We start from the raw sequence: 20,350 nt of genomic DNA, 5'->3' as shown, positions 1-20,350 counted from the left end.
TACATTTCATGGATATTGGAGAAACATTTTCAAAACAGAACTATAAAAATACAAGTAACACTTCAATTTTATATTTATTTGATTGTGTCATTGTCAAAAATAGATAACTCATTTATCTCATAAAAATCTATCACTATCAAGAGACTCACGTCCACGTTATTTATGTCCTGTTCATAAAGTGTATTCCTACAAACAGTCCCTACTAGTAAAAGACTTGCTAATATCTTCCTTTAGTTCTTTATTGTAGTAGAAATGTTCATCATACTGCAATAATAACAAACACACAACTTTGAGTATATCAAAAAGAAATAAGACATATATGGGTGGCAGCCGGGGAGTGGCATTTAGCATTGTCCCGCAACACAAAAGTGTGACCATCGTTGTCAAAAATTGTGAGGTTCTTCACCTTAAATTGGCGAATATACGAAAACGATGCGCGGGCGTCGCGAAATCCCGCTGTGAGCAACCCGGCCCTCGGGACTCGCCAGTTTAATTTATCGCGAACAATCACATTACCATATCACTAATATAATGCGGTCGAATCTGCGTATGGGCCTTAAACGGTTTCTCGATTCCTTTGTTGTCCAAAATTTATGAATTCTGTTAACGCTTTCGTATCACGCCTGCAGTCGTGGCTGTGGCCCGTAGCTCGGATACTTTATAAGCATTGTTTTACAATCGTCTTACAAGAGATTTACACGGAACTGACAATATACTGAGTTATTGGCACGCGCTCGGTTTGCACAGCTGCTATTATTCCGAGAACGTTTTTCAAATCTGTATTCCAAAAGTAAATAGACAATATCTTGCTTTAAAACAAAAGATGTACACGTGTTTTAGTTCTAAGCTTACTGTACAGAGTACATTTATTTGCGATTTCTTATCTTTGAACTTGAAATCGATGAGTTTTCATTTAAATTTACCATTCCTTCAAATCAAATCCATTTTTCAATGGCACTATTAACTAAACGTATTCCGTAACAGATTTTAAAGACCCCATAACTAATGAAATTCCAACAAAAAGGTGGATGTTCATTAATTATGGGGTCTTTATGAACATCCATACAAAAAGACCACGAATATAATTGACACGTATAAATCACGCAAAAGCAACTAGGTAAGCTGACTCGACCTGCATTTATTAGCGGAATAAAACATACGAACGACCGCATAACCACCCATTACTTAGTCTCCCTACTAGGTTATTATTAACAGCACGAACCCATCATATTGAAGCAATATTCAAATCGAGTCACAACAAAAGAATCCCATCTCGTAGCTCAGGTTTCAAAGAATGCGTGTAGCATGGGTAACACAATACGCGCCCAACGCGTATGGGCTGGGAGCTAGGGAACCTCCTGTATATACGTAAATTGATGTAACAATACTCTAGTTTTTTTACCCCGTCCCCGGTTACATTACTACCCGGTTACCCTTTTTATGAACTGAGCAGAAATGTATTTCGGCATGCGAATATTTTTTTAATAATGAAAATTGCCCTAGCAATGGAATTATGATGAAAGGTAAACCAGACAGAAGATTATGGAGTATCGCATGATTGTTTTACAAGATCTGTTAAGCAACTTTGAAGAATAACACTGATATCATCCTTCTTTCAAGACATACATACATAGTCCCACAGTACCAACTTAAATTGATAGCAAACATTTAAAAAACTATAAAAACACTTAAAGAACCATAAAAAAACAAAGCCGAAATAACTTCCTTTTCAATTTTAATATTTTTTATAATTTTTATTAAGCGCGTACTTAATAGACATTTATTATTAGTAGGGATCATGTACAATATGGGGCCAGTCCATTGTGAATCACCCAAAGTGGGGAGATTTGATAGAGGCAATGAATAACAAAACGTTTATGAAGAATAACACGATCCATTGCGGCTTGTGCAAGCAATGATTGACACGTGATCCGAGCAGCGTGGATTGAATAGCTCATTCAATTTGGTGACTTTTTAGGGTACCGTTAGCTATATTTTTGTTCGTATTTGTGTATAAATAGCTTTCTCTTCTACACCTGAATTTAATACAAATTCTAAAGTGGTCTATTGATTAATTCAGCTAATACGAAATATAATCAGCCATGTTATTCAAGAAATTAATCAAAGTTTCTTTCTATTTTATAGATATATACTTAACAAGCGTTTGTCCTGAAAACCTTTCACAAATACAATGATTATATTGGATTCACTTTCGCTTAGAAATAAATTAATTAAATATATATACGGAACTCGAATATCGTCGCAGTATAAAGCTTCACAACTTTTTTATTCGGGTATTTTATAACCCCATTGTGGGGATAAAGATTAGTCTGCGGCTAACCTCCTTGCCGGATCACCGCCGTGGGATCTGGAGGCGAAAGTGCTGGCGCACGTATACAGCTTACGTGCGGAGGCGCATCGCCGGGGCGAAACTCCACTGCCGCGCCAGATTAGTGCGTGGCGGGATGAGCTCCGGCGGGATCTCATGGCGGAATGGAAGCAACGACTGTCGCAACCGAGGGCTGGGCTCGCTGTTATAGCAGCGGTAAGTCCCCTCTTTGAGGAGTGGCTAGAGAGGCGTCACGGCGTCCTCACCTACCGCCTGACGCAGGTGCTTACCGGACACGGAAGTTTCGGTAGGTTCCTGTTTCGGATTCGGCGGGAGGAAACGCCCGGGTGTCGGCATTGCGTGGACCACCCGGAGGACACGGTGGAGCATACAGTAGCGGTGTGCCCTGCATGGGCTGAGCACCGCCGTGTCCTTAGGGATGTGATCGGCGACGGTGACCTCTCGCGTCCGGCTTTGGTTCAATGGTCCGGAGCGAGAGGGAATGGGACGCCGTCTCCTCCTTCTGCGAAGCAGTTATGCTAGCTAAGGAGGAGGCGGAGCGCGTGAGGGAACGATCCTCCTCACGCCCCAAGAAGACACTCCGGGCGTCGGGGATTTCTCCGGCCATAAGTGCGGGTCTGCGGACGGTGAGCAAGGGTTCGCCGCCCGACCAGAACCAGACCCGTGCGTACGGCGCGTCGCGTTCCGCGCGCGCCTCAAAGAGCCAGACCACCACAAATGGGGATCGTAGGGCTGATGCCTGATCCGGAGCTGCGGACAACGTAAAAGGTTGCCGGGGCTCCGGCTCAAAGCAGGATGGTTTTTAGTCAGTAAGAGTCTGACACTCCCTCCCGCCTCACCCAAGGCGGGGAAGTCATTGGATGATTTTCCCCCCTCAAAAAAAAAAAAAAAAAAAAAAAAAAGCAACGCGGAAAATATTTAATAGAGAGTTAATAACACAATGCATTCGAGTTTGGCGTTCGAATTGTGCACTTTTTACACGAACACCCAGGTTAATAAAAGTGATTACGCTATTGTAATATTTTTACGTACATAAAAATGCCCATAGCAAACTTGTTCACACAATACACGGTTTCAACCCTTCAAAATCACGATTTGAACGTACACCAAAATTATTCCCCCAAGCAATTTTGAACTAAAACGCTTTTTGAACAAGTCATATGCAAATCTCTTAGAGACGAAGATAAGAAATACAAGTTAAATTAAACAGTAATAAACTAAACGTAAAAAAGCAAATGTGGAATCAATAATATCTACAGTTGTGTATTTAAACGATACGATATTATAGTGACGCTAACTAAATCGTAAGTGTGCAAAGATAAGGATAAGGCGCGTATGCCGAAAGCACAGGCCATTTCTCGAGAAAAAATGCGGTAGCCGGGCCTTAAAAACGTAAAGGGACCACCATGTAAATTATTTCACTGGCTGGCCAGCTTGAATTATCGTACTCGAGTCGCAATAAAACTCCGACACCGGAGGTTTTATCAGGAATGAAGGAACATGTTGCCATATTTCATTAGGCCAACGGCAACGGTCCGCTTGTGTACGGGCGCAAAAATATTATATTAATCTCCCAAGTTACGGCGTTTGCATCATTGTGTCCCTTGTACAGTTGATATTTATTGTGTTTGTGGAAGGAGTAGGCGCGACTGTCCCTTCCTGGCACAACGCTGCAGAATTTGTCACCGTTCTGTTTAAACGCCATTAATAACAATATCAAACACCATTAGCTTATTTACATTCATTTTAATAATAATGTAATTTGTGTGTATTTTGAATAAATCGCACATAAAATTGATAGTGAAATGAGTTTTTTAACAATCAAATTTTATTCACTGCTTCTATCTAAATGAATTCCGCATAAATTTCGCTTAAATATTTTCTATAATTAGCTAGTGCTTGAGATATTATAATTTAACTTTCGTATTAAGATGCACAGAAAGATAAAATAAAACATAAATTGAATAAAACGTCCATTTCGAATTTGTACTTAATAGATATTTTAGCGGCTAAACAAAAAAAATGTGTACGGGCTGGTCGTACATCCAGGCGAAGAATTTAATCACATGAGTCAACATAGCGGCTGGTATGCCGATGATATCTAGAGACGTTCATTGGCGGCACACGAGCCGAACAAATTGAAAAGGTTGTGTGCGAACACAACAAATGTTACAAGTCACAATTGAAATTTCTAAAATACTTACTGACATTTTTCTTAGTAGGAGCACGTATTTCTCCACGGAGGATGTCACGTCTAATTGTGTCAAAAATGTACAATATTGGGTACGGACGTGATCCCGCTTTCTTGTAAGTTAACTGTTATTAGTGAATAAAACATACATCAGGAAAAAAAGTTTCTAAAGAAGACAAATTCTGCATCAATACAAAAAGAGACGTTAGAAAACAAAGATTGCCACAAGCTTTTGTCTAAGCTTTCATTTAGACAATAGAACAGTGCAGCCCGTATCAAATACCGATAACCGATGAATGTCACTTTATCAATGAGTCACTCAATCATTCATCAATCATTAGTCAGCGTCTACAGCTAACCTTTCAATATAGACAATGGTAAATCATATGTAACATCGTTACTGTGTGTGTAAGCAAAGAATGTTATGGCTTGTAGCGTTCATTCACATCAGGTATTTTATTAGGCGCAATTACTTAAACATAACAGTACTAATGGAACATTAGCGTGAATAGGTTAAAGAATGAGATTTGTTCAATACTTTGCCGTAGATTTCACTTAATTGTAACAAACATTTCTCTAATGTATAATATATCTACTTCGAAGCCGGCCTAATTGAATGGGTCGCAATTAGCAGATGCTCGGCGTTCACCATTAGTCAGCGGTGACACGGCATAGAGAGACGATAGAGAGGGGCGCAGATGTCGCTGGCGATTGTTTGCAAATAACAAAGTAAGCGAATGGTTCCGCAACAGTTTCTAATTGTGCCACGAGAATGCGTAATCTAACCGGTCCCATTCGGCATCACGTCGTGCGTCTCTGGAGCCACACAAAAGGGATTTGAGTGGACTGGCGCGAGCGCATTCTTTTTTTTTCTTCATACACACATTTGATTTATTTATGTCACCCAAAACGTGTCCTGAGTTATAATTTTTAATCTAGGATAATATTTTCTTTTTCCTTGCATTATATAAACGTTCATATACTATCTCTTTAATACTGTTGATCCCCCCTTTTCTAAAGAGAAATGTGAAATAATTCATTTTATAATTAGTTTCCAATAGAAATCATAAGCTCACGTGCCAATCTGTTTTTGCTGTAAGACCCGAATTGATAGCAGCATTGAAATTTCTAAATGAATAGCATATTCCATTGACGTGCCTACACGAGTGAAAAGAGTGTCAACTCAACAACTGCCTACCCTAAAACTGATTCCGAAAACATGTACTGCTAGCGTAATAAATCAGAACTGTCTCCACGCCACTTGTGTTCCACACCCCGTGGGTTCTGAATCACCAGGTGCTGTAGCGAACAAATAAACCCGCGTTGGCTCTAGCGCGCCAAATTGCCCGTGTCGCGATCTGACGCACTACTAAGGGTTCCGTTCACGTGTAAAATCTCTTCAATTTACACGCTACAATTTAACCCGTCAGGGGTTAACACCAGGTAACATAACACTTCTAATGTTTAATGTGCGCATTAAATTTTATTTTCTACATTATTCGTAAATAGGATTAAGTAAGGCCACGACTCGTTTCACAAATCACCTGCAGTGAGTATGCTATCTGGATTGCGATCGTTCTTATAATTGTGAAATTATTTTGTAAACACTATTTGTTTTGCTTACCATAGTACTAACAACTCAAGATTCGAAATCGCTAATGCTGATTACCTGAAACAAAAACGAATATCATTAGTCATTAAAGTTAATAGCAATACTAACTACAGGACAAGTAAGTATAGACATAGACAAATAAATTACCCACTTTGATAAAATACTAGTAATAAGTGCTTAACTCTAATTCTTCGTCATTTCCGTTTTCGTATATCCAGAGGCCGATCCGTACGCTAGACAGGACGTTAATTAGAAAATTATGTGGGAAATTATTAATAGGTCCGGCGTGTTCCCGATTAGATAACAAACTAGTCCATTAGTCGACAAGGACAAAGTCTGTATAGAGTTTGGTTCAAAGAGTTATAGAGTTTGTTGCTTTTGTTTTAAAGTTCATAATGAATTTTATAAGTGTAATCCGAAAAGTCCTTGGTGCATCGGAGGTGAGATAAAGCGGTAGCGAACAATACGGCCGTCGCCAGCGCAGCGGTCTGGGGGCGGGTTTGACGCGTGGTTGAGGAATGATCAACCGCGTGGAAATGACGACTTAATGGATTATATGTGTCCGCCGACACCAAGATAAGTGTCGCACCGGTATCTGACCTGTCGCCGGAGATTAGGTACCGAAATTACAAAAATTAATAACATAATGGAAATCGACTACGAAATGATTTTACACACTGATGGACCCGGCCGATAAAAAGCAGTAAAGTAAACGGCGGCAACGCACACATGTATATGTGGTGTAGATGATGTTGAACCTTATTTCTTTTCTCGATAAACTTAGTGAATATTTGTCAGTACCTATTAACTCTTTTTAAATTTGACTAGTTACTGATACACTTATTTAAGTACAACAAATACTAGTTAATAATATTAACTCTGATTTTTTCTGAGTATTTAAGCATTCCAGATGATTCATTGGCCAGTGATCCACATCAAAATTGCATCGTGCCCACGCAAACAATCCAACACCCGGACAGTTGCTTGTCAGCTGATGCATTAGTAAATAGTAAATTGAATATTGAAACTTTTGTTATAAGGACCGATGGCAAGCTTCGAATGCACATTAAATAGCGCCACAATGACCGACAATTTACCGCCAATCTGTTCTTTTATATACATTGGACAACAAACGCCTCGCCACTTATGACAAAAAGTCGAAGGAGAGATCTCCCGCTGGCCTTTTGTAGTAAATGTCTCTAGGCGCGATCTGGACAAACTACCCGTGGGACTGGCTGTAAAATATCGAGTCGGTGTCATAGTGGGACGGATGCGATACCTATTACAAAGCTATTTACGCTGTTTACATAAAGGAGGTGAGCCGCGAATTCTATGGTCCCGACTGGTGCGATTGCAAATTTTCCGCATCTCGCGTGTCAAAGGAGATAATTTATTGCAATTGAGATATTGCAGGCGCCTCGGGATCACGGCCACAACACCTCGCATAAATAGTAACGCGGGACGGATGAACCACGTCCTCCTATCATCTCGACACCAAATAAAATTATGATCATGACCATTCGGTGTGCGAGAATAAGTTAAATATTTACAAGAAATCAAAGTTTCAATACGTTTACATTACTTCGCGATATAATAGGTGTGATCTAACACTTTATTACCAATAAAAAGGTATGACAGTAATAAACTGCCAATTTTTATCGATAACCAGATGATACGCTATTGTTGTTCTAGTGATTCGCTTGACAGACGTAAAAAAATCGAGGGCACGTTCGTTAAATTTTTTGCATAAAGGCAGGTGTGAATGAGCTCGACAATTAGCAACCAAGCGGACACAATAGAAACAGATGCGACGCGCCTACTTTTATAGCCACACTATACAATTTGGAGTGATACCTTATTGTAATTTATTAAAACGGAATTTGAATACGAAAACATGCAAAAGAGCTCCTAATAACAAGTAAGAGAGGAACCGTTTAAGTTATTGATATAAATCATAAAACGATATCTCATATTAGTCCCGAAACAATTTAATAAATGAAACAGGGCATCGGGAAAATTAGCAGGTCCACAAAATGCATAATGTGCAGATGTTTATTTTGATGAAAGGTTTAGAGGGCTCAACAGCAGAAATTAGATCGAAATCGTTTAACTGAATTAAAGGTTGATTCGACTGATGTTACCTGGAAAGGGTAATTATGCTTTACCAACTAGGTAATATCCCAAACCTTGCGTGTCTAACGCAAGAAACATTTTAATATGAATTAAATTAATGGCATTTCCTAAGGATTCAACCCATTTTAATATTATTTAATATACAGTAGCTTTGGTGGAATCATCAACGCCTGAATGGTTGAAAAATAACTGTAATTATATATTTATTAGCCTGCTTATAAAAATATAGATACTGTTCTTCCAAAAATCAGAAAGATTACACTTTTTATTATATACCTGTACCAACTACAAAATAAGCTAATTATTATAACTTTTACATTAAAAGTTTTATTTGTACTTGCTTATTACTTAATAGATTTTTTTTAAATGTTATTTTAACAGTATTTTATTTATTTTCGTTATTTATGATCGACCCACAGAGCAAAAGCTTTCCCACCCTTCTTCCACTCCTTTCTATGTTAAGCTTTTTGACCAATCCTCATCATAGATGTCCATTTTACAGTGTTTTACTGTACTAAAATAATATTAAAAATATTTTTATTTTATTGTACCATACTGAGAACAGTAACATTGAAATATGTACAAAAAGACTTATAAATGTTAGCAACATAGTAAATACCTCCCATTAATTTCATTAGCGATAGTGAGTAAACAAAATGTCAACAGTCATCAAATGTCTGCAATACAATTCTATCAACGGGAGTGTTAACAAGCAGTGACTGTGGCAGTGCGCCCGCGCACTACCTGGCCAGCTGCCTCGAGCCCCCACCAAACTATGCGCGTCTCACCCCTCTACCATCCCTCTGTCCTGCTCGCACACACCGTATCAAAGCTTGCTCGAACATCACAAAAAGCGGTTTCGTTCTATGGTGGTGTGTACCGCATGTATCTGTGTGTGTTCAGTATATTTTTCTGACAAGCTTCGCGACAAAGCCGAAAGAGCCATACACGAAACAGTCTCGTAGGCGCTTACGGCCATTTAACTCTAGGCGTGAATTTACCTGTTGGAACGCGTGAACCGGCGCGGCCTTGTGCGCGAGCGCACCGCAGGTTCGACTGCGACTCAGTTCCACCCCAGACCTCAGCGCGGTCGGTCGCGTCACGTGCATTTCTGTCCAGTAGGTTGCAGACGCACGATCCTATCCAATTAGTGTTCTCGCGAGAAACGAGTTAAGTGGCCGGTTCGACTAGTGAAGTTCTCGACTGCGAGGCGAAATAAAATGAACTAGTGCGCTGATAAAGCGATGTTGTTGTGGAATGTTAGTGCGAAAGGATGATCAGTAAAACTATGTAATACAAAGTGATAACAGTGAAACAAAACAATGTACCTCACACGGTTTACGTGCGCCTTGTTGGTGCTAACCACCTCTGTAACTGTAAGGGGTGCATCTTTATCGGCGGGTACACGGTACCAGGCGCCCGATGAGTGCGGGTGGATGACGGATTACGATGGTTCAGGAGTTGCGTTACAGTGTAGGCTAAGAACTATAAACAGCGAATTGGAGAACACAAACTTCAGTGCAATTCAACCACATCCTACGGTCAGGCTGCGTCTCGAATGCAGCGATGCGTTGTTCTTTCAAAGTAGTCTCGCTCCGGGTAGTTTCCGCCAGTTGATTGAACTGCGTGAGCTTACCATTGAGTATTGCAAGATTGGAAACCTTTCCGACAGCGCATTCACAGGACTGCGGGAATTAAGAAATCTAACAATACGAACACACAATACTGATTGGTCTACAATGTCACTTGAAATAACTCCTAGTGCTTTTTCTAGAGATGTACAAAACTTGGAGCGATTGGATTTGAGTGAGAATAACATGTTAGTGTTCCCAGAAGGTGCTTTATGTACATTGCGGAATTTGGAATACTTGAATATGACTGGTAATAGAATGAGAGACATCAGTCACTTTCAATTCTCTTCAGCACATCGTCATCCGACGGAGAAATGTGGGGATAACTTACTTGTTCTAGATCTATCCCGAAATGTAATTGACACTCTACCTCCTAATCTTCTATCAGGACTACGAAGACTACAAAAATTATATTTCCAAGGCAATGGATTAAACTCAATCGCAGACAGAGCTTTAGAGGGTCTCATCTCATTGACCACGATAAGATTCTCGGACAATCAACTTACAAGTTTGCCTCCAGAATTATTCAGCGATACGAAAGAATTGAAAGAAATATACCTAAACAATAATACTATCACAGTATTAGCACCTGGATTATTTAGCGATTTAACGCAACTTTTAGTATTAGATTTATCTTATAACGAATTAACTTCAGACTGGATCAATACTTCCACTTTTTCTGGTCTTAAAAGACTAGTCTACTTGGATTTCTCCCACAATAGAGTATCCAAAATGGAAATAGCACTATTCAGAGATTTACATAACCTGCAAACATTAAAAATGCAGGATAATTTTATTGAACACATTCCAGAAAATGTATTCAGCTCGCTAAGCAATCTGGACACATTAACATTATCAAACAATAGACTTACCAATATAGAAAGCTATGCTTTTATGGGCTTGCGAGTGCTATCTGTTTTGTCTATAGACAGCAATCGCATATCCAAAATACACCCACATGCTTTACGCAACTGCACTTCATTGCAAGACTTGCACATTAATGGAAACCGACTCGATGAAGTGCCACTGGCATTGAAAGAAATACCACAATTGAAAACCCTTGATTTGGGAGAAAATCTTATCGTCAGCATAGAAAATGCATCATTCATGACTATGGAACAAATGTACGGGTTACGACTAACTGAAAACAATATTGGAAATATTAGTAAAGGCGTGTTTGATAAAATGACTTCGCTGAAAATCTTGAATTTATCCAGAAATAAAATCCACAAGATCGAAGCCGGTGCATTTGATGCTAACGTGAATTTGCAAGCGATAAGACTTGATGGAAACTACTTGACAGACATCGGTGGACTTTTCGCTAAATTGCCTAATTTAGTGTGGTTGAACATTTCTGATAACCGACTGGAATGGTTCGACTATGCAATGATCCCAACTGGATTGCAGTGGCTGGATATTCACGCTAACAGGATAGCTGAACTTGGAAATTACTTTGAGATTGAATCGCAACTATCGCTCAGTACTTTCGACGCTAGTTCTAATAAGTTAACAGAAATAACTGGAAGTGCGATACCAAACTCCGTAGAAATGTTATATTTGAATGATAATCTAATCTCAAAAGTGCAATCGTACACATTCTTCAAAAAACCAAACTTAACGAGAGTCGATTTATATGGCAATAGAATAACTAGTTTGGACCCAAATTCATTAAGAATATCTGCCGTGCCACAGGATAAAACAGTGCCAGAATTTTTCATAGGCGGTAACCCACTGGAGTGTGATTGCACAATGGATTGGCTCCAAAAAATAAACACTGGAAACAGAGCTAGAACACAGCCAAAGTTGATGGATTTAGACAGCATCAACTGCAAACTGTTGTACAGTCGTGGGAATGCACAAGTGGCTTTGATTGAAGCTGCACCACACCAGTTTCTATGTAAATATGAGTCACATTGTCACGCACTATGTCATTGCTGTGATTTCGACGCCTGTGACTGTGAAATGACTTGCCCTAATAACTGCACCTGTTACCATGACCCGTCTTGGTCAGCAAATGTTGTTGATTGTGCAAACTCTGCTTATGTAAATATGCTGCCGGAGAAAATACCAATGGAAGCTACAGAACTGTACCTCGATGGTAACGACATCAAAGTATTACCGAGCCACGCATTTATAGGCCGTAAAAAATTGAAGATTTTATTTTTAAACGCATCGAATATTGAAACTATCCATAATAGAACATTCAATGGTTTAAAGGAATTGGAAATATTACATTTGGATTTTAACAGCATCTCAAATCTCGAAGGACAGGAATTTGATGGACTCGACAACTTGCGAGAATTGTACATTAATAACAATAAAATTAGACGCATTGGTAAAGAAATGTTTAATCATATGGCACGCTTGAAAGTGTTACATCTGCATCATAATAGACTCGTAACCTTGACAGTGTGGCAAATCAATCCTGCGATAACAGAAATTACACTTTCGTTTAATCCATGGTCGTGTGATTGTGAGTACACCGAAATGTTCCGCGAGTGGACAAAAAGAGTGAGCTCAATAACAGATCTGTCAGATATTAAATGCATCTACTCGAAAGGGAACTCAACTGAACTGACAGTTTATAATGAAAGCATGTATAGCGACCCGGACAGCGGATTTAAAATTACCAGTGAAAACGGGACGTTGTGTACTGGATTGCCAAGTATCAATAACAGCATCAATGGTAATTTAACTGCCACTCGCACAATAATCACTAACGAAGAAGTACAAGATTACATACCACTGTTAGTTGCCACTCTTGGATGCTTTTTACTTGTATCCTTAGTGAGCATGATTATATTCATATTTAGACAAGAAATGAGAGTGTGGTTCCATTCGAAATTTGGCGTACGATTGTTTTATAGAGCCACAGACAGAGAAGATTCAGAGAAAATGTACGACGCATTTCTGTGCTACAGTTCCAAAGATGAAGTTTGGGTGACTGAAGAACTTGCATCCATGTTGGAGCGCGGTGACCCTTCATACAAACTTTGCTTGTATTACCGCGACTTATCTGCCCACGTGACAGAGAAGATAAGACAAGCGGTTGAATCTTCGCGTCGCACAATCATGGTGCTCAGTGAAAACTTTCTAAGGTGTGAGTGGGTGCGTTATGAACTAAAATCGGCTCTCCACCAGGTACTGAGGGACCGGCGAAAAAGACTGATTGTAGTGTTATTAGGGCAAGTGCCACAAAAGGATTTAGATCCTGATATAAGACTGTATTTGAAAACGAATAAGTGTCTCCACGCGGACGATCGACTGTTTTGGGAAAAACTAAAATTTGCGTTGCCCGATGTGCGCAATAATCCGAGGTGCCGTGGTGTGCCGAGCCCCGTGGTTAGCGGCGGCTTGCCCATGCACCGACACCACCACGTCAGGAACCACTTGGGCATGCTGCCGCAGCCGCCGGTGCACGGCGCACACCCTGTGCTCCCACCACACCCCTCACATACTTCTCACCAAGTGCCACCGCGTGCGTCTCCTCGCACTATGTCCGTCCATGTGTAAAGTATAAATGAACTGTTAAAATGTGACTCTCAGTGAAAAAGTGATTATAAATACGAATGAAGTGATCAGAACATTAAAGTGACTGTTCTTTTAAATTGTGATGGCTAGTCGGTTAGCGTTTATGAACTGTAAATATTTAAAATATTTGTAGACGAGTAATGTAAATACGCCTGACTTTGTATATGTTTAGACACTAAGCTTACAAAAATCATGTATTTAGAAAGTTAGGTTAAAAATGGTATGTTGTAACAACGTTGTTGTAATCACAATGTCTGTCATATAATATGTGATCTGAGCTTAACTAAATCGATGTATAAATAAGTAGTTGTATGAGTTAGGCCTATTTAGGCTGTGTTTGTTGGGCAAAACTTGCCGACTACTATTAATTAAAATGGCAATATTGCCACAATCTGTGATAAAATTAGATATAGTTAGCATTCATTTTATATCACATTAATGTATATTTTGTATTGTAGTCTGAACTAAACGAATATTTATTGTGGAAAACATCAGCAAAAACGTGAATTTGGAAAAGAATATAAATGAAAATAAAATACGATTCAATCTTAACAAGTTTCTTTTACTTTCATGAGAATGCAATTACCCGCGTCCTTATCACAATAATTACAGTACACAACGTGCACATTAGACATGGCTAAGTAATTAGACCTCGTTGGTTTAAAATTATATTTCTCAATGAAATTAGATACACAAGAAAATACACAATTTACATTTTGAATCTTTTAAGAACGAATTACTGGATACATTAATGCAATATCTTAAAATGATACAAAATACACACATTTGTTATTATACTTTTTATGCCTCATAACACAATTTTAAATATGATTATAGAGAAACAGATTATTAAAAACTAAATTAGAAAATAGAGTAGATATTGTATATTAAGGTTCTTTTTAGTTCTTAAACTTATTTTATTATTTAATAACTATTTATTAACAATTAATTCATTAACTCACTTGTTGCTATAGGTATTACTAATCAATTCAGGAGCGTGTAGGAACATTTATTATGCCAACTATCACCAAGCATTTTAATTTTCTTATAAGATTTTATTACACACATTTGACACTACATATAAGACAAAATAGGAAATAGCCATAATTGTAGAAAGATTTGTACGTCATAATTATTTATAACTTAAATCAATAATAATTCATTGTTTGACAATGTAATGAAACTAACAAATAGCTGGTAAATCAAGAATAGTGTTGTAGGTAAACAGACTCAGCAATTAGCAAGAATGTGCAGAAACGCAGCGCCTACGCATGAAACCAAATATTCCGTAAGTGATACTTTACATTTCTAATGCGAAACTAAGCATATATTATATATACACATAAATTCGTCCAATTATGTAATCCTGACAATAATTATCATATTACTCAAAATAAATAAAATTTTATGGGTTGTTAACACTTTTTAAGTAACTAAAAAGGCAAAGAAGGTATATTTATATGAAGAAGTGACTTGTGTTGTGAAGTAATTAAAATCTAGACACAAGACTTATAACCGATTAAGAATAAATTTATTTTACGATTTTTCACTGACTTGATTTATGGACGATTCATTGATAAAAAAGACATGAACTTTGTCTTTGAATATTAATCTCTTTTAGTATCTTATTAAAATACTAAACAGATAATTAAATAAGAAACAACATTCGAGCTTACCTACAACTGTTCAATAACCTAAAAATATACCAGAACATTCAAACTTTTCCAATCTGCAATGTGATGGAACTATAGGCTTATAGAGCTACATACATATAGCACGTAGCTAAGTGGATAGGCGTGAGCATGCCAAGTTTTTTGCTACAGGATCTGTGTAGAGTCGGCCGACGACCGCGGCCCTTCAATCTGAGGTAACGAGCCCTCGGCTCACACCTAAGCAGGCGCGAATGAACCCACTGGCCGGCCGAACGCGCTAACAAAAGGATGGCGCGTTTACACCTTGTTCGCCGATTGGATTTACAAGCGTTTTACAGCCACGAGCGATGTTTTTATTGTTAACAATCATTAAGGAGGCTGCTGAAATACATTGATGAAGATATTAAATACTTAATTATGTTTACAACTCTCTTAAGTACGAAAACAGTAGCTGCCTATTGTATTATTCTTGTTGAACATTAACAAGTGTCATATTATCTTTAGAAGCTATTGTGAATGTGATTAAAACTCTCAAAGCGTATTTTAATTTAGAAGTACAACATCTATCTACAATGACTATTCGAACATGATTGTAATAATTCTTATAAGACATTATTTTCTCATATTCTTATTGGATTTACAATTCTAATTTGAATGTCTTAATTCAGGATATGACTCAACAGACTTACTGGTTCAATTGAAATCAAAATCAATTTATGCCGACACAATCAGATTTTTATCCTATTAGTAGAACATGCAAGACTTATTTACATTACGAGTAGATTTCTTTTACTTCAAATACACACCCAGTATCTTGTAGTTACATGTATGTGCTTACTTTAAAGAAATTGTACCACTAGTAGAACCAGATACTAGAACGGTAATGCAATAAAGTCTTGATTATAAAGTGCTACAAGTTCCAGTTTTCCTCGTTAGGCAAGTTACAATAAATAAACTACATTTGTGACATTAATATAGCGCAGAGAATTCAATACATTATTCGCATAGTACGGTTCTGATTTTATTTAAGAAATATGTTCATATTTGTAAGAATATTTAAACAGTTTTACCTTTATTTTAAACAAATTGAGATTCATCGCTTTATGGCAACAATTCCATTCTATCAATAGTAGTCTGATTCAAAGCAACTAACAATAAATAATAATATAGGATACAAGAATATTAAAAATAAAGTTTCTCTCTTCTTGCATTCCTATTTAACAGAAATATGTGTTTAAAATACAGATTTGTTAGAAATATGTGAAAAAGAGTAACCTATGGAGTTTCTTGCTCGGTCTTCATCATAGGAATCTACACTTTGGAACGAGCAAATAGCTTTACTAGAGACCGACAGAATGTCTTGTTAATATTATTATATTTGCTTTGTCGTTCAAACGTGCCTTCCTGGTCTATTTGAAATAAATAATTTTTGACTTTGACTTATGCATTTCAATTAAAAACTTTTCTCATTGCACTTAAGGAGTTTATTTTCTTTTGTATCAAAGTTCAATAAGATAATTATTTTTGTAATTAGATGGATAGCTCAAGTTAAAGCAGACTTATTAGAAATGTATCTTCAAAATCTGCATTAGAAGTAATTTACTTTGTTCTAATTTTATAGATACAAATTCAAAATGTTTACCGACACATATCGAACAATCTTTTGTATGTTATTATTTTTCTCAGGTTTAAGGAATACCAATGGACTCATAAAGCCTGTATAAGGTCATAATGTATTGGATTCATTGCTTATTTGAGTATAGCAACTGAGCTGAATAATGATCGCTCACGAGTAGCATAGTAAATCGATTATTAAATCGATTCTCGGACGTTGCAAATAAAAATAAGGTGCGGTAACCTACTACTACATATGTAGAGTTGTTAGCTCTTTCTTAGTTTAAAAAACTATGCGTGTTATATTTTTTATGAAGCTATGGAGATCGTATTTCTTTTGTTAGGAATTCCTTCATAATACCAATAGTTCAAATATTGATATTCGTACCTGTGTGTGTAAGCTTGTTCCATCTAGTGGTTCAGTCAAGGGTAACGCTCTCCACTCGGCCACAGAAGCTGAGAAAACGGCTGCTGCGGTCAGCAGAGATCAATCCAGTTCAAACTAAACGAATTTGGAATAAAACTCATATTTTGAAGCCAACATTTTAATTGGACGATTAAATTGATTGTCAAAGTAGGAATTTTAAAATGTTTTTTCATGTTGATTATGCCTAGTTTTAAGTTAAGTGGCAACAAGCATCGAGATATACAACAATGAGGAATCGCGGTTAATAAATAGTCGCGCTCTCAGTCACCAGCCTCCATAAATTAAGCTAGAGAATAACACACAGGTGAAAAAAATAAAAACTAGACGCCGCGCTGTGTACAACATTAATCAGAGCTCTGAGAAGGCGTAGAGAATTTATTTTACGATTGTTACAGCACCGATGAAACGTTAAAAATGCTGTCGGAGCTATATTGAAACATTCGATGCATTGTTCGAGCCCGATTGAGTCGATAACGCACCGCGGTTCCGACTTATAGTCCCCCTATAGCACCTTGTTGATTTTCCAACGTAAACTGTCGGATACGACCCGCCCGTAACTAGTTTCTTTTTTATTAGTACTGGTTTAGTGTAGAACGGAACGCGACTCCGTATCGATCGTACGATTAAACCACTAGATATCATAATCACCGGTCTGCGCGTTTATCGAAAGTATAATCGGAGAGCGGCAATAAATTTGTCTCATTTTAATATCCTAGAGCGTGTAATGTTCCGCCATAACCGTTCTCGATGTTTGGACTTAAATCTCATTAGAGGCGCGAAGGGAAAAAGCCGAGCACTGAGCCCGCCCGCGCCCGTCATACGAAAGAGTTCAACGAGGTGCCGCCTGCCGTATCCATAGTACTCGTGCAGCCTAAACTAATACTACACACCACTTCATTATTTATTCAAACACTCCATACGATTAGTAACGTCAGTTATGAATGGCACTGACCAGTTTTTCGTTTCCATTAAAATTAAAAAGAACAAATCAGTATAACAGTCGTTCTTAAAACAATATAAATTGATATTCCCAACGCAATTTTGAAATCAAATTAACTTTTTTTCGACAGGTTGTTAAAAGCGGTACTGTTAAAACATAACGGTGCTTGAAAAGATGTTCGCAAAATCAGCTTCGGCGATGTTGACTGAGCTGTTAAGCTTGACTATAAATACGAGTGTTAATCTCTCTCGTTAACGTTATGAGCTCCAACCTGTTATTTTGTACTGCTATTACGAAACCAAACAATATCACGTGCTGGTTTAAATGTGTTCCGTTGTGACTCACCAAACTAACGATCTTCATTGGACGCGAAACAATTTTGACGCAAATTATACGCTGTTATAAGCAACAACGTTAATTAAGTTGCCTGCATGAGATTAATTTGATTATCAAATTCTTATTTCAATTATGTTCACAGGCAGTTATTATTTCAACGAAGCTATTTGTTTTAACTACGTATCTTGAAATTAACGGATAATAATCTAGTCACGTCGTGAGACGAATGTACTTTGCATTAACCTCTTTTCGACATAAAAGCTACTACAATTATGAAAATGACTGCGGACCTATCACGTGTTGTGTTGTAACTAGACCGTCATTCTTAAGAAACTGAACATGTTGAGAAACTTGTACAGATTTATGATTCTAATTTAACTAAGTAGGTGCGTAATGAGATTGAGATGTATCGCCTACAATAAATTTTACCATGCCATATTAATGTTTATTTCTTATACACCCAAAAGAAAGGCATAAGTATGATTCAAATCATTATTTAGTAACCTGATTTGGGATATTGTAACGGAAAATATAAAAACTTTCATTTACTATAACTTTGTTACAATTCACCATGTTTATTTCACATAAATTTTGCATATCTATTTATAACTAATAATAAAAAGTCATTCAATTGAAACATGAACGGTTTTATACACGAATTCGTCATGCCTTGTTATAATGAACGGCTCGAACATTTCTCGCCTAAACAAATGTAGTGGACGAAGCGTAAAACGACCAATAGAATCGCTTTGTTTGGTCTTAAGTGGTCCGAGTGGTTACTTTAATTACTTATTGATACCCACTTGAGCCGGTGAGTGTGTAAAGCCGGCATCAAAGCACAAACAAGGCCAATTCAACTATTACTATATAAAGTTGATAAAAAAGTTTCCTTTTAAATGACATTCATACGATTGCACAACGGAAAAACTAAAAGTGAAAAAGTTCGCATCCTGAATGCGAATAATAAAAGTTGCGAACTGTTCCGTATGTTGTATGACAATTTGACAAACAAAGTTGCTGTGATCTGCATTTATTATAAACGTTCTGAAATTTAATATGCGTCACAATGTCTTCGTGTGAAATGAATTAATTTATAACTTTGTTCAAACTACTCTATTCCTCTAATACAAACTTGTTGTTTGCAGCACATGTTTCCAGATACTTCCGCACCTTCTCATATCACAGTACCCCAATGGTAACAAGCATAATTGGTTGCCGCAGGTTTAAACGAGTCGCTCGATATACTATAATGGTTAGAAGTATTTAACGGTGAGATAAAATCTTAACAAAAGCGATTTGGTTAGCCGTCTTGTTTTGGTACTCACATACCACACATATGCATCTACACCAATCTAGCTTGGTCCGTCCAGTCAAGTTGGACCTCTAATTCTTGAACATCTATCTTCCAAGTAGTCCGTCAGTTGAAAAAGAGCAAGCGGCATGAGGTGTCATTATAAAGTGGTGGATGTGTAAATGTATTGACCCCGGCTGCGTGCCGCGAGTGTCGGTACCTCGTCTATGATATGTAAATGATAATTGGTTCCCGAATAGAAAACGTTCTGTTTATGTTGCTCTGAACGTTCGGGGAGCAAGTGTCGATAATAAGTTTAATACGCCCATACCGTACACTCTAACTGTAATTATGTGATAAGATTATGTTCATATTTTTATTTGTTTATAGCACGATAATGTCAACACGTTACGCGGCAGCAAAACAGATGTACGTTTAAGTATATCAACACACGACACTTTAGTGTCGCAATAAAAGTCGACAACACTGCTAATATGAACAAGTCCATGGGAACGCGGTCACTACATATTATTATAGTAAAAGTAACTTTGCTCATTACATTACGATTTACGATACGGATATGAACACGGAAAATATCTACGTTTGCCACACGAAGCACTGATTTAATACAATTACACTGTT

General features: G+C 37.6%; 2 protein-coding genes across 2 annotated transcripts in view; one reads left to right on the top strand and one right to left on the bottom strand.

Moving 5' to 3' along the window:
• Positions 1-20,350, bottom strand: part of LOC118276484 (lysine-specific histone demethylase 1A) — a 247,857-nt gene that overhangs the window by 133,744 nt on the left and 93,763 nt on the right. The window lies entirely within an intron of this gene.
• LOC118276483 (toll-like receptor Tollo) lies at positions 9,334-14,000 on the top strand. Its single transcript, XM_035594818.2, has one exon. It carries the CDS (start codon positions 9,609-9,611, stop codon positions 13,428-13,430), a length of 3,822 nt encoding a protein of 1,273 aa, XP_035450711.1. The 5' UTR covers positions 9,334-9,608; the 3' UTR covers positions 13,431-14,000.

Source organism: Spodoptera frugiperda, chromosome 31 (genome assembly GCF_023101765.2).
Source record: "Spodoptera frugiperda isolate SF20-4 chromosome 31, AGI-APGP_CSIRO_Sfru_2.0, whole genome shotgun sequence".
Taxonomy (NCBI): Eukaryota; Metazoa; Arthropoda; class Insecta; order Lepidoptera; family Noctuidae; genus Spodoptera; species Spodoptera frugiperda.
Note: the sequence above shows the minus strand (reverse complement) of the source record. Positions and strands in the feature narration are given on the sequence as shown.